Source organism: Bos taurus, chromosome 10 (genome assembly GCF_002263795.3).
Source record: "Bos taurus isolate L1 Dominette 01449 registration number 42190680 breed Hereford chromosome 10, ARS-UCD2.0, whole genome shotgun sequence".
Taxonomy (NCBI): domain Eukaryota; kingdom Metazoa; phylum Chordata; class Mammalia; order Artiodactyla; family Bovidae; genus Bos; species Bos taurus.
In genome coordinates, this window is record NC_037337.1 from 86811758 (window position 1) to 86821952 (window position 10195).

A 10195-nucleotide genomic window follows, 5' to 3' on the forward strand; every position below is an offset into this window, starting at 1 on the left:
ACCTCACAGACAGAAAATTCTATGAGAGTAAATAGCACACAGACGTGGGCTTGCTCAGCGCTCAGCAGTTGCCCAGAAGATAAGAAGTGGGGTGGAGGAAAAGAGGAAGGAAGAAGGGAAAATATCCTGTTAAAGTCTGCAGTTTATGACTCAACTTCATTGCCTCTGCTTGTAGGGAGACCACTTTGGTGGTCTATATCATGACTCTGGTGGGCATGGTGGTTTACACAAACACCTTGAACCTGGGACACCTGTGGGTAGTATTCATCACGGCTGGCGCAATGGGGTAAGTTGTACTTCGAACCTGCTTAACTGGAAAGCACCATCCATGGTTCTGAGACCTACTGACATCCTAAGATGCGATAGAGATCTGCCGCCTCTCATGACTTCTGCACACGTGGAAATGGCCAGAGGTCATGTTCACTCATAAGACTTCAAAAGGCTGCCTCGGGCATCCAGGCCGTCCACGCTGTTGGAACGGACTATGTCCTTCATAAATCTCTGGGAGTCTAGGAAATGTTTAGCGTCTTTATGAGCTCTGCCTAGGACAACATGGGGTCACAGAAAGTACACAGGCCTGGGGATCAGAAAGGTGGGTCCTGAGCTCACTGTTGCCGACTGTTTATTAGATCATCGGCACCTCCTTACTCACTCTGAGGCTCAGTATCTTCATCCGTAATTGCAGATGAGTGGCCTCCCTTGTGGAGTTGTTGGAAAGAAGGAGAGGATTAACAGATGTGAAAGCACCAGGAAGTGTGGTGCAGTTGTAAGGGACCAGAGCTGGAATTTTCTAGACCTATTGTATGACAAAGTATAGGAAATGGAGCCCCTTCCACAGGGATCTCTGCTCAGCTTCACCTCTTGCTTATTTTCCTATGGACGATACACGTGACGGTGTGTGAGCGTGCGTGTGTATAATGACCACCTAGAGGGTGGCCTGATTTTCAAGGGCCTGGCATGTCTTGATGGGAAGAAACATAAAAGGGAGTTGTAGGGCAAGAGCTGGGCACCCTTTTTTCCTTGCTCTGGAATTTCTCCATCACCTCGTTTCTGTGATCTGGCCTTCAGATTCTTTATGACTGGCTACCTCCCACTGGGGTTTGAGTTTGCCGTGGAGCTGACATACCCGGAATCAGAAGGCATGTCGTCTGGCCTCCTCAATGTGTCTGCCCAGGTAGGCCTCTCGTTGGGTGGTGGCACTGGAGCCGTGGGCCTGTGTTCCCTGCCGGGCTCGGCGGGTGCGGGTGCTGCATAAGGCAGCTCAGCTCCCCGTGGGCTGCGTGGCTGGGCCCCTGTCTCCCGTCTTCTCCGTGTCTTTGCAGGTATTCGGGATCATCTTCACCATCTCCCAGGGCCAGATTATCGACAACTATGGAACCATGCCTGGGAACATCTTCCTGTGTGTCTTCCTGACCCTTGGAGCGGTGCTCACTGGTGAGTCAGGGCCTCAGGACAAAGTGATGCTCTGACTGTGCCTGAGTTTACGCTGTTGGCAGTTTGGCACCCAATGTCCTCACTGATCATACAGCTAAGGGGCTCACGTGCAGCAGGGCAGACGAGAGGGTTCATGAGGAAGTGTCTTTGGCAGGCAGTAGCATATTTTGTTGGAATGAGCTTCAGTTTTGGAAGCTTCAGTTTTTTGGAATGAGCTTCAGTTTTTTGGAATGAGCTTCAATTTTTTGGAATGAGCTTCAGTTTTTTTGGAATGAAACTAATGAGCTTCAGTTTTTTGGAATGACTTTCCAAAAGACCCTTGTTGGAACCCTGCACTGTGACACTGACCTCCATAGCCCTTGACCTTGGGCAAGTGGACCATTCTCTGGGAGCCCCACTTTCCTAATCTGTAGAATGGAGATGGCTGTGAGGCTTGGAGCACTGTGTGCAAACTCCCTGCCAATATCAGGGGTCTATGCATGGAGGCCAGTGTTGTCACTGGCTTCTTCCTGTTTGGCACAGCAGTGGTTCCCAGGCTCTATCAAGCTGGCTGGTGGAACCTCCAGATCCCTGGAAGGTCTGAAGGAGATGGGATATCCGTGATCCTTAGGAGAGTACGGGCTCCCTCTTGTGGTTGAACTTGACCATTGCTCTGCTTGATATGTTTCTGTTGCCCTTCTTCTGTGTCCTTGAACCTCAGCATTCATCAAGGCAGATCTCCGGAGGCAGGATGCAAACAAAGAAATTCCTGAGACTGTGAGTATGTGGGAGCTGCTGGGCTGAGATGTGGGCTCAGACTTTGCTGAGGCTGTGGCATTGGGGGGAAGCGGGGGATGGGGGTAGCACCAGGGGGACTGGTGGCTGTGAGAGCCACGCAGCGTCACACACGTGGAGATAAAGGGTTTCCTCCGTGGGGCTCAGCCCCGCTTTTCTGCTACCCTCTCCTGGTTTTTCTGCCACTTCCTTCTCTGCTCCTGGCCTCCCTGCTTTGGTCCCCAGAGCTGGTCCCTGTGTCACAGTCTGCCGAGCAACACCCACCCCGGGGTCCTGAGACAAGTCCTGACGCCCTGGCTCCTCTCCTTTCAGCCTGGGGTTCATGAACAGAGAGGAAATGTGGGGGGCTGGCTCCTTCATCCTGTCATAGCGGTGGTGGCCCCGAGGCAGTGGCTCTCCTGGCATGTGGCAGGGCCTCAGGAGGTGCCAGGGAGGGACCAGAGCCAATGGGTTGCCAGCAGGGCTCTAAAAGTACAAGTCAGGAAGCAGGAGTGGATCATGGTGGAAGGGGAGAGGACCAGGAAGTAGATCAAGAACAGAAGAGTATTTCCCATCTTTTCTAATTGGGAAAGATGGGAACTCTGTTAACCATCGTGCTGTGCTGTGCTTAGTCACAGTGTCCGACTTTGTGACCAAGCACTTTGTGACTAAGTCACTTCAAAGTGTCTGACTCTTTATAACCCTATGGACTGTAGCCTGCCAGGCTCCTCTGTCCATGGGGATTCTCCAGGCAAGGATACTGGAGTGGGTTACCATGCCCTCCTCCAGGGGATATTCCCAGTGAAGGGATCGAACCCAGGTCTCCCGCACTGTGGGAGGATTCTTTACCATCTGAGCCACCAGAGAAGCCCAAGAATACTGGAGTGTGTAGCCTATCCCTTCTCCAGGGGATCTTCCCGACCCAGGAATCGAACTGGGGTCTCCTGCTTTGCAGGTGGAGCTACCAGGGAATCCTTTAACCAATGTGTTAGATATCAAATCTGAATCAGGATGAAGGGAATTTCAGCTCTCAGGAGTCAGTGGGATATTGCTTAAAAAAAAACAAAACACCCAAAACCTGTTACGGAGGTAATACACATACTTTGTGGAAAAAATTTAAAATATGGCAAAATGTACAAATTTTTTAATCTTTTGTTTGTTTTAAAGTGTACAAAATTTGAAAGGCATCGTGTAATAGCATCACCTAGAGATGAGGTCCTGTATTTTTGCATTTACTCACACGTCTGTGTACACATATATATGTGTAGATATATGTATGTATTTTTTAAACCAAAGTAGAATCTCGCGCTTTTGTGGTTCTGCAAGCTTTCCTGTTCCACGTGCTTTCGTACTTTCTGCAAGCGCTTCGTCAGGTCATTAGTCTTTTACAACGTACTTGACATCACAGTGTTCTAATAACTGCACATGGATAGACATGATTTGATTGACAACTTTCCTGTCCAGGAACACTAAGAGTGTCTCTGGTTGTTGTTAGAAATGATATTGTGTTTACTGTTCTGGAGCTGACTGTTTGGGCATGTTCTTAAGCACTGTATTTTCTTGAGAAATGGATCAGTGGTTGTGCCTGTAGTTAAGACTTTGACATGTGTTACCAGACTGTCCTGTAGAAAGAAGGTACTATCAATACTACTAATGTACATTGCTCTAGCAGTGTATGGGGCCAACCCTGAGTATTTCTCATTTTGAAAATCTTTGCCAATTATTGAAGGCAAAAATGGTATCTGAGAGAGGTACGTTTAGTGCTTTAAGGCTGTGCGCTGAGAGACGTTTGTCCTCTGATCTCACGCCCTGGAGTTGGCAGGTGGCAGCAAGGAGCAGGTGAAGGGCGAGGCGCCTGGGACAGGACGTTCAGCGGGGCACAGGGAACGCCTGAGACAGGAGCGGTCTTCTCAGGAGCCTGTGAGAAGCGCAGCAGCAGCCCCACGGAGATGGGCTTGTCCCTGTGCCATAGACGAGCACACGTGATCTGGGACACTTGGGTGACTATAGTGTGAGCCTATGAAAAGGTGCCTATGATAACAGGATGGATTACTCATGAAAAGCTTTCAATTTGAAATGTGATGCATTGTGTCAAGCGATATGAGACTCTGCTGTATTTACTCTGTAATCAGTGTTTCCCTGGGCAAAAGCAAACAGAGGGAAGTAAAGGCTGCCCGTAGGCCTAGTGCCCAGAGATACCCTAGTGACACTTTAGTCATTTCCCAGTGTCTTCCGTGGATGCAGAAATGTGCTTGTGCACGCTGGATTTTCTCCTCTACTTGTTTCCTTAGGAGAGTCTGACAACCTTTCTATACCGCTGCCCCCAACCCCACGTCTCCATGTACACGTGTCCGTTTCCTCCTGTTTCCTACTTAGGTCGTCCCACATTTCCCTGTCTCACAGGCAGATCCTTGTCCCCGTGGACCAGGTTTGTTATCCAGCAGGCGGTGAGGGCTCAGTCCCGTGCGTGTGGACTGTGGGAAGCAGCGCGAGTCGGGCCAGGAGGCCAGTGGGTGCAGGCTTACGGTGCTGTCCTGGATACACCTGGGGGGCCTGGTGGGACGGGGGCCAGAGGCACGTGGGGCTGGTCCCAGGGAAGTCAGGGCTGTCAGAGGGCGTCGTGAAGGAGCCGTCATTTTCCCACCGAGGTGGCAGGTGTGGCAGGGACCTGCAGACCGTCCTAGGACTTCAGTCTCAGCGCCCAGCGGACGACAGGGCAGGGAGCGCATCGGGCCAGAGCTGCGCTTTCTGATCAGTGAGGTGGGTCACTGGCAGAAAGAGCCAGAACTTCCAGTGGGTCAGGACTGACGCTGATGATGACACTCTGTGTTTGGGTTTCCATTTGTCTTCCAGTTGGTAGTTCTTGGCCCCAGAGACACTAAGCCCTGTTTATCTGTGACTTCAAGGTGATGGCGCTGAAGGAGGCGGGTGTGTGTGCATGAGTGTGTCAGAGACAGGAGGTGGCGTGAGTGGTTGAAGGCGGCTCCTGGCTCCTGAGTGAGGGCTTCTCAGAGATGAGGCCAAGCTGGTGCCGACAAGTTAGCAAGATGGAGAACTGGACGCTGGATCTCTGCTTTGCCTCCGCCACGGGCTGCCCTGGGCGTCATGGCGGGTGAAGTGCCGTTTGTCCAGCTGACGTGGCCTGCATGTGCTCCGCCAGCCTCGATGGTCAGAGCTGTGTGGGGCTCGGCCTGTGCTCGAGGCCTTGTTGGGAGCGAGATGAGCCCCTGAGGGAAGAAGCAAAGTGTTCCTAAAACAGCAGACAAACGCCCAAGTTGGCAGTTAGTACTTAGGGGCCTCAGAGCATAATCTTCAGGGCATATTTAAATCCCACCCAGCTAACAAGCGTGACCCTGAATACCTTCTAATTCTGTGCCATCGTCCCCAAGAAATCTGATGACAAACAGCCAAAGTCTCTTCTTCTCTGGGGATGCTATATTAATATATACATACTTTGAGCCATACTGCATCCTGTCTTGGTAACAGTTCACTGTGCGTCTGTTCCACACATATGGTAACCGTGCTCCTCGCCTGGGGGCTGCCCCTGACTTGGGGTAGTCAGCACTCCTGAGGAGGGGGCAGACCTGGCCCATCCACAGCCACGTGGGGGTCCATCCAGGTGGGGCGAGGCTGTCAGAAGGGGAGGAGGGTGACCGGAGCTCAGTGGCACTCACAGTGAGGTGGTCCCTGGAGGCTGTGGTGTCCCGGAAGGCTGACCTTTTCGCTCCTCCTTTGCTCCTGTCGTGATGGTGTGTGTGTCTGGGGAGCATTGTGCATGAACGGAGCCCCTGTCCTCGTCCTTGTTCAGTGGGGGATGCTGAGTGCCTGGGACTCTGGTCTTCCCCCCAGATTCCAGACTTATGGGCAGGAAGATGCTCCAGCAGGGAGGAGTCCCTGCCTCTTCCCTCAATGGCTGTCTCCTTGTCTGTCTTGTAGAAACCCCAGGACGGGGAGGAGGAGGAGGACAGCAAGAGCAGCAAAGCCCCCACCACTGTGCAGGAGGAGCATTTCTGAGAGAGGGCAGAGGAGCGACTCGGGGGACTCGGACCGTCCCCACCTCTCCAGCCAGCACAGCTCTACTTGCCAGCCCCACGGCCTTCACCGAGCAGCTTCTGGGGGAACTGGGAGGAACATCTGTGTCTTGTAGGATAGTGCCTCTGCCTCCTGGAACCCACTCCAGAGCTTGCCCTGTCTCCGTGGGGGAGATGCCCTTTCTACCACACAGGTTGGGGCCCCGCCCTGCCCTTGCAGGTTCTGGGAGCTGGGGAGGCAGAGAGAATCCTGGAGTCAGTCCTGGCTGCTGCCTCACCTTCCTGCTCCAGTCCATCCCTTGGGACAAAGCCTGCACATTATCCCAAAAGAAAGCTTATTCAGGAGATTAACGTTTTCTAGTGTCTGAAGACCCTTAGGAGCCCAGTTCTAAGGAGCAGCAGCTGCTCTGGATGAGGGTCATTCTTGGGCCCCCAGACTGACCACTGACATTCTGTGGGAGAGCAAACACCCTCAGGACAAACCCCTCAGGACTCCGGGACCAGGTTCTTCTGGCTCATGTTGCGAATGTCTGCAAACCTCTCTCCTCAGAGCTGATCAAACCAAACATCAATAAACTTGATAAAAACATTGCTGTGACCTAGAAGACTAAGCCGATTTCAGACAGTTGACCTCCTCAGGATGTGGTGGTGCTAAGAATCTGGGGGGTCTGGTAGCCTGATTCGGGAACAGAAAGGCTCTTTTCTGCAGAAGACGTCCCGGCCCAGGGCCTTGTGTGCATCACTGCCACCTCCGTGCCTTCCTCCAGACGCCACTCAGGGGCTCGTGTTCTCCTGCCTGTGACCCTCACTGCAAACTCAGCTGGGTCCTCCCCGCCTGAGAACTCCAAAGGTCTCCTGAGAGATGAGGGGAAGGGGCAGAAGGACAGGCAGCCCGTGAATGGGACTCGGGTCTGCTGGGTTAGGTAAGCGCGTCCACCTCTGGTGGGGACAGTGTTTGCAGCCCCAGCCCCTCTCGCCACCCCCTTCTATAATAGTAATAATTCTTTCTCAGATATTCTGAGTTTAAAGGGACTCCCTTTTGATCAGGGGCTTCTCAGGTATCGCCAGTGGTAAAGAATCTGCCTGCCAATGCAGGAGACTCAAGAGACACAGGTCCTATCGCTGGGTCGAGAAGATCTCCTGGGGCAGGAAATGGCATCTCACTCCAGTATTCTTGCCTGGGGAATCCCATGGACAGAGGAGCCTGGCAGGCTGTAGGCTATGGAGTCACAGAGTCAGACATGAGTGAGCGTACACACACACATGTCCTTTCAGCCAGCCCAAGCTGCCCTCTCCTGCCTCACCTGCTGTCTGGCTCACGGGCTCGGGGAGAATCTCCTCAAAATAAGACATTTTGGTTGTTTCTCACGGGCTTTGCGCTCTGTGATCACAACCTCTGTGCTGTTTTGTTGTGGCCACTGCCCCGGGCTCAGCATACTGGAGCTGCCTGCGTGGGAGCGGTGCTGGGTGCTTGGGCCACTGCCCGAGGGCAGCTGTTGTGTGTGTGTGTGTGTGTGTGTGTGTGTGTGTGTATACAGCACTCTGTACATAAAAGAAGAAGTACACACTTCTGGTGCAAGGACTGAGTTAGGGGTGGAAAGGAGGTGGAAAATGAAGGTGCCTTACTTTTTCATAAGGAGAAAGTGTTTACTCTTGAGTCTCTTAATTTTATAAACAAAATGTTTACTGAAACCATCGTTTTATTTGAAATCATAATTAGTATTTTCTATTTGTAACACCAGATGTATTAAAGTAATAAAATATCCTCCGTGTGGTCTGCCTTGTCACTGGTTGGGACAGAGATGGCTTTGGTGGTGGGAACAGGCTGGAGGGGTGGGGGCTCGGGGTAGAGGAGGCGGTCCTCCACACTGTGGAAGGTGGTCCTCTGTAGACATCGATGTTACCATGCCAGTGGGTTAGTTTTTAAAGACGAGGCTGCAGACGTTACTGTCTGTCCACGTGGAGACTGCAACTCAAGGCCGGATCAGTGGCTCCAGCAACTTTCCATTCCGAGTGATCCTTTCACAGTGCATGTCAACCACATCAGTCGACTTCAGACCCTCTCCTAGCTTCTTACCTCAACCACAGCCCAGACCTCACCAGAGCCCACAAGACCCCATGCACTGTGGCCCCCACCTTCCTATCTGACCGTCTGTCCTCCATGGTTCTGTTCAGTCTCTCTGCTCCAGCCACACGACCTCCCTGCCGTGCCTTGAATGTGCCAAGCATGTTCCCAGCGCAGGGCCATAGCACCTGCCAGTCCCTGTGTCTGGGGTGCACTGGCTGCAGATGTCCGTATGACTTGTTTCCTCACTTCAGCTCAAACATCCCCTCTCCAGAGAGGCCTCCCCTGCCTGCCACCTCACTCTGTCTTGCTGCCTTACACGATGTTGTGATTGTTGTTTATCCACCGACTGTCTTCCCCACAGGACTGTAAACTTCACTTTGGGGACCTTGTCACTGTGTTCACTGTTCCTTCCTCTGTGCTTGGACCAGTGCCAGGCATGTAGTCAGGGCTCCGGATGCACTGTTGAAGGAAGACCTGGAAGAGTGGGTACCACGCCCCTGAGACCGTCTCCACCCCTGCCTCCCCCTACTTCTCAGTGACCTTCGCAGAAGGGAGGAAGGGATTGCACACTATGAACGAGAGCAGTTTCCGTGGACTCTGGACTTTGCCGTGGCCGAGGCAGCTGCAGGAAAGGGTGGGAGGCCCAGTAGGGAAGCAGGAGAGAGGACCAGGAGGCAGGGAGATAACTCAGGCACTTTTCCTGCACAGCTTATCTTTGCAAGATTTCCAGGAGGAGGCTGAATTTTAAAAATAGATACACAAAAAGCAGCAAAGGTTAGCTGTATAGCAGTGGGAACTACAGTCAATATCTTGTAATAACCTATAATGGGAGATAATCTGAAAATAATATTTGTACTATCTGTGTATGTACATATGTAATTGAATCACCTTGCTGTGTGCCTGAAACATTGCAAGTCAATGATACATCAATAAAATACATATATTAAGAAAAAAATTCCACGGACAGACGAACCTGGTGGGTTAACGTCCATAGCATCACAAAGAAGTGGACAAAACTGAGTGACTGAGCTTCATCATCAACCTACAAAGGACCATCCAGTGATCTCTCAAAATTGCTTGATTTGTACTAAAAACAACCCAAAGACTGCTGTCAGATCTCCCCAGACAGGGACCCAACACAGGAGCCTGTGCCGAGGACTGACAAATAGACTTGACTTCAGTGCCTTGAGCCACAGGAAATTTCAGATTCCTGCTAGTACTGGTGGTCTTTTTCAGGACTGGTGGAGGCACCAGGACTGAAAAAGCCTCCAAAGTGGTGAAAGCCACGTTTAAGGAAAATTTCCCCCAATTTGGATAGTCTGCTGCTGCTGCTGCTAAATCGCTTCAGTCGTGTCTGACTCTGTGCGACCCCATAGACGGCAGCCCACCAGGCTCTGCTGTCCCTGGAATTCTCCAGGCAAGAACACTGGAGTGGGTTGCCATTTCCTTCTCCAGTGCGTGAAAGTGAAAAGTGAAAGTGAAGTCGCTCAGTCATGTCCGACTCTTCGAGACCCCATGGACTGCAGCCCACCAGGCTCCCCCATCCATGGGATTTTCCAGGCAAGAGTACTGGAGTGGGTGCCATCGCCTTCTCCACTGGATAGTCTAGCACCCTTCAAAGTGATAATGGGCCTGCTGTTTTCTCTAGCATAACCCAATAGATGTCCAAACCACTGCAAATTAACGGAAAGCTATATTCATTCTGGAGTGCACATTCAATAGGAATAACAGAGAAAATGAATTCTACATTAAATAGCATTGCAAATATATGTTGAGTCTAATTTAACTTGGGGTTAGGGCTTGACAGTTGCCCCACTATGGATCAGAGTGGCTTCCAGAAGCAGGCTTAAAATTAGCCTCTTTTTATTGTATGGTAGGCCACTCCATGTGTCTGCCCATGAGGGACACT

At 51.7% G+C, this 10195-nt stretch overlaps 1 protein-coding gene across 4 annotated transcripts in view; it reads left to right on the forward strand.

Moving 5' to 3' along the window:
* FLVCR2 (feline leukemia virus subgroup C cellular receptor family, member 2) overlaps window positions 1-7983 on the forward strand; it is a 56295-nt gene extending 48312 nt beyond the window's left edge. For 3 of the 4 annotated variants that reach the window (XM_024997364.2, XM_024997362.2, XM_059890283.1), the window contains exons 6-10: window positions 176-286; window positions 1069-1174; window positions 1323-1434; window positions 2135-2190; window positions 6124-7983. In XM_024997364.2, coding sequence (XP_024853132.1) covers window positions 176-286; window positions 1069-1174; window positions 1323-1434; window positions 2135-2190; window positions 6124-6201 — 463 coding nt within the window. In that variant the 3' untranslated portion in view covers window positions 6202-7983. 4 annotated transcript variants of the gene reach the window in all.
* The last annotated feature ends 2212 nt before the right edge of the window (window positions 7984-10195 follow it).